The sequence below is a fragment of the Cervus elaphus genome, chromosome 6, assembly GCF_910594005.1.
Source record: "Cervus elaphus chromosome 6, mCerEla1.1, whole genome shotgun sequence".
In the NCBI taxonomy this organism is placed as follows: domain Eukaryota; kingdom Metazoa; phylum Chordata; class Mammalia; order Artiodactyla; family Cervidae; genus Cervus; species Cervus elaphus.
In genome coordinates this window covers 44,619,409-44,624,172 of record NC_057820.1, presented here as the reverse complement: position 1 = coordinate 44,624,172, position 4,764 = coordinate 44,619,409, and the positions used below count along the sequence as shown (strand labels likewise).

Below are 4,764 nucleotides of genomic sequence, written 5' to 3'. Positions count from 1 at the left end.
TCTCAGACTTGACATTTCCTTTGATATAAGTGCACACAAATACCCCTACTGTTGGCCCTTGGTATCCACGGGTGTCATGGATTGGTTAAACCCACAGGTTGGAGGGCTGACTGTATTAACTGCATGACACCATTTTATATAAAGGATCTGAGCAACTGAAGATTTTGGTATCCACAGGGACTCCTGGAACCAATCCCCCACAGATAGCAAGGGACATTATACTTGCCAACATGACCCAGTGCTGTACACTAATAACTAGACAGAGATAAGCAGACTTACTTTCTTGATTATCTATTTTCAAATTTGCTCCTCTGACAGAAAGACTTGCTTGGTTTTTTCTACATAGATTCTGACATTCGTTAGTTATGGATCATTATCATCACCACTAAAGATAATAACAACAATAATGTATTTTTTAACCTGAAAGACTCAATTTTTTTGAGGTATGTTTCCAGAGTTTCAGAGCCTCAACTGGTCATTTAAAATGTAAATTGGGTCTATTTTTCTTTTGTTCATTTACCAATTTTGCCTATGCCAGTTTATCACCTGAAACTTCAGAGAGTTAGGGACAGGGGAATGTTGAGGGGTAGAAGACAGAATAGTTTAAAATAAAGAAAAGCATAGCTCTCATTGGACGCACCGGCAGCATTCCAGATTGCTGACTTCTTCAGCAGAGCCGGCCCTACGCTTTTACAACCATGTCTAAGGGACCTGCAGTTGGCATTGATCTTGGCACCACCTATTCTTGTGTGGGTGTCTTCCAGCACGGAAAGGTGGAAATAATTGCCAATGATCAGGGGAACCGAACCACCCCAAGCTATGTCGCCTTTACTGATACCGAACGATTGATCGGTGATGCTGCAAAGAACCAGGTCGCAATGAATCCCACCAACACGGATTTTGATGCCAAACGACTTATTGGACGAAGATTTGATGATGCTGTTGTCCAGTCTGATATGAAACATTGGCCCTTCATGGTTGTGAATGATGCTGGCAGGCCTAAGGTTCAAGTAGAATACAAGGGAGAGACAAAGAGTTTTTATCCAGAGGAGGTGTCATCCATGGTCCTGACCAAGATGAAGGAAATCGCAGAAGCCTACCTTGGGAAGACTGTTACCAACGCTGTTGTCACAGTACCTGCCTACTTCAATGACTCTCAGCGTCAGGCTACCAAAGATGCTGGAACTATTGCTGATCTCAACGTACTTCGAATCATCAATGAGCCAACTGCTGCTGCTATTGCCTATGGCTTAGACAAAAAGGTTGGAGCAGAAAGAAATGTGCTGATCTTTGATCTAGGTGGTGGCACTTTTGATGTGTCAATCCTCACTATTGAGGATGGAATCTTTGAGGTCAAATCTACAGCTGGAGATACTCACTTGGGCGGAGAAGACTTTGACAACTGCATGGTCAACCATTTTATTGCAGAGTTCAAGCGCAAACACAAGAAGGATATCAGTGAGAACAAGAGGGCTGTCCGTCGTCTCCGTACTGCTTGTGAGCGTGCTAAGCGCACACTCTCTTCCAGCACCCAGGCCAGTATTGAGATTGATTCCCTCTATGAAGGAATCGACTTCTATACCTCTATTACCCGTGCCCGATTTGAAGAATTGAATGCTGACTTGTTCCGTGGCACCCTGGACCCTGTGGAGAAAGCCCTTCGGGATGCTAAGCTGGACAAGTCCCAGATCCACGATATTGTCTTGGTTGGTGGCTCAACCCGCATCCCCAAGATTCAGAAACTTCTCCAGGACTTCTTCAATGGGAAAGAACTGAATAAGAGCATCAACCCTGATGAGGCTGTTGCGTACGGTGCAGCTGTTCAGGCAGCCATTTTGTCTGGAGACAAATCTGAAAATGTTCAAGACTTACTGCTGTTGGATGTCACTCCTCTTTCCCTTGGAATTGAAACTGCTGGTGGAGTCATGACTGTCCTCATCAAGCGCAATACCACCATTCCTACCAAGCAGACGCAGACTTTCACCACCTACTCTGACAACCAGCCTGGTGTGCTCATTCAGGTTTATGAAGGTGAGCGTGCCATGACCAAGGATAACAACCTGCTTGGCAAGTTTGAACTCACAGGCATACCTCCTGCCCCACGTGGTGTTCCTCAGATTGAAGTCACTTTTGATATTGATGCCAATGGCATTCTCAATGTCTCTGCTGTGGATAAGAGCACAGGGAAAGAGAACAAGATTACCATCACTAATGACAAGGGCCGCTTGAGCAAGGAAGACATTGAACGCATGGTTCAAGAAGCAGAGAAGTACAAAGCTGAAGATGAGAAGCAGCGGGATAAGGTGTCTTCAAAGAATTCGCTTGAATCCTATGCCTTCAACATGAAAGCTACTGTTGAGGATGAGAAACTTCAGGGCAAGATTAATGATGAAGACAAACAGAAGATTCTTGACAAGTGTAATGTAATAATCAACTGGCTGGATAAGAACCAGACTGCAGAGAAGGAAGAATTTGAACATCAGCAGAAGGAGCTGGAAAAAGTCTGCAACCCCATCATTACCAAGCTATACCAGAGTGCAGGAGGCATGCCTGGAGGAATGCCAGGAGGAATGCCTGGGGGCTTCCCTGGTGGTGGAGCTCCTCCATCAGGTGGTGCCTCCTCTGGGCCCACTATTGAAGAGGTTGATTAGGCAAGCGTAGCATAGATCTAGCATTGTTCCACACAAAACATGGAAGGACCCAAATTTGTAGCAAATCCCGTGGCAGTTATGAAGTTGAGCTGCTATAGTAAATAACTGGGCATTCTTGATACTTGAACATGGAATGTGTGTGCACATGGAAAAACATTGCACTTTACAAGCACTGTATTGTAAGTGGAAAAATGCAATGTCTTAAATAAAACTGTATTCAAAATTGGCACCAAAAAAAAAAAAAAAGAAAGAAAAGCATAGAAATATAGATTCTATAATCACTTGAAAGTAGGAAGGGGATAGAACAGAAAATAGCAATGGAAGTTTCCAAAGACAGGATTACAAATTTTCAACTTGACCACTGAATACTGGAAAATGAAAAACAGTCATAGACAAGCCATGCTTTTTTTCCCATACATTTCACAGACTGACTGTTCCAGACTTCACAAGGCTGGTTGACCAGATGAGGCTGGTCTCTAGACTCTGGGTAGAAAGCTTTTCTTTCAAAATTGAAAAAAAAAAGAAAAAAGAAAAAAAATGAAGGAAATCTTATTATGTTCAGCCTTTAACTCTTGGGTAAAACTGTCACTCAAACATGCTTCTGCCTGATAAGGAAATCAATTTGATTAAAAGTGTGCTAAGATCATAAGTTTTTCCCTGACGGTAAGCAGTCACTCCTCAGTGGGTAATGATTTCCCATACTAATCAACAGAGCTTAATAACAGCAACTAACTCAAACATAAGCCATTTAATAAATTAATTGTTGACAAAAATCTATTACTCAAAATCTAGATTTTCAAATTTTTATTCAAAATGTATAATTTCCACCATTGCAGATCACCAAGAATTCAAAAATATTGATCCTCTTTGAGAAACATGCAACAGAATTATATCATTACCAAGCAAAGACAGTTTTTCCATGAAGTAAGAATCAGGACTCATCATTCATTTCAGGTCACAGTCCATGAAATTTAATTTCCCTGGCCCTCAGTCTCAGATATAAAGGCAACTCACTAGATAAGAAGATTCTGGGCTTTGTCTCCAGACACAAAAGAGAAAAAGAAAGAAGCAACCGGAACTGCAGCAGTTGATGCAATTGTAAAAACACACAAAAAACTCATAACAGAAGTCAACCTGATGGGCATAAGAAGCCCCAGATGGTAGAAGCAATTGGCAAGTGTGTATCATTCTTTCATCCTATTATTAGGCACTTACTGTGTGTCAACTGTATGCCAAGCTCCTCTGGAGCCAAACAGTGTTAACCATATGGCAAAGTTTCAGGAAACCTCAAAAAACTATCATACAAGTAACACCATGCTGCTGATAACAAGTTGGATTCACAATAACTGGTCCCTGTCTATGAAAAAGGGATATGTCTGCTATGTATGTGCTCAGTTCAGTTCAGAAGCTCAGTCGTGTCCGACTCTTTGTGACCCCATGAACCGCAGCACACCAGGCCTCCCTGTCCATCACCAACTCCTGGAGTTTACCTAAACTCATGTCCATCGAGTCAGTGATGCCACCCAAACATCTCATCCGCTGTCGTCCCCTTCTCCTCCTGCCCTCAATGCTTCCCAGCATCAGGGTCTTTTCCAATGAGTTAGCTCTTCACATGAGGTGGCCAAAGGATTGGAGCTTCAGCATCAGCATCAGTCCTGCCAATGAACACCCAGGACTGATCTCCTTTAGGATGGACTGGTTGGATCTCCTTGCAGTTCAAGGGACTCTCAAGAGTCTTCTCCAACACCACAGTTCAAAAGCATCAATTTTTTGGTGCTCAGCTTTCTTTATAGTTCAACTCTCACATCCATACATGACTACTGGAAAAACCATAGCCTGACTAATGTATGTAAATATGTACAATGTCAAAAAATAAGTCATCCTCCCCCCACTCCCAATATTTCAGATGATAAAACATACTTTAAAATTTCTGTGGTACACGTACATATTGAAGAACAACAGCCAGATATTTTTGTATTAAGGCCAAAGAATAAAAGGTAAATGAAATACAGTGATATTCCTCCCTATCTACCTCATCCCTATGTTGCAGATTCCTAGTGTGCATAAAATTCACAACATAAGTCACTTGACCCTCTCTGCTATGTCCTGTCTG

The 4,764-nt window shown here is 42.3% G+C and overlaps 1 protein-coding gene across 1 annotated transcript; it reads left to right on the top strand.

Annotated features, from left to right (window-relative positions):
- Positions 1-624: 624 nt before the first annotated feature.
- On the top strand, positions 625-2,880 carry LOC122696575 (heat shock cognate 71 kDa protein-like). Its single transcript, XM_043906735.1, has one exon. It carries the CDS (start codon positions 699-701, stop codon positions 2,649-2,651), a length of 1,953 nt encoding a protein of 650 aa, XP_043762670.1. The 5' UTR covers positions 625-698; the 3' UTR covers positions 2,652-2,880.
- Positions 2,881-4,764: the final 1,884 nt, after the last annotated feature.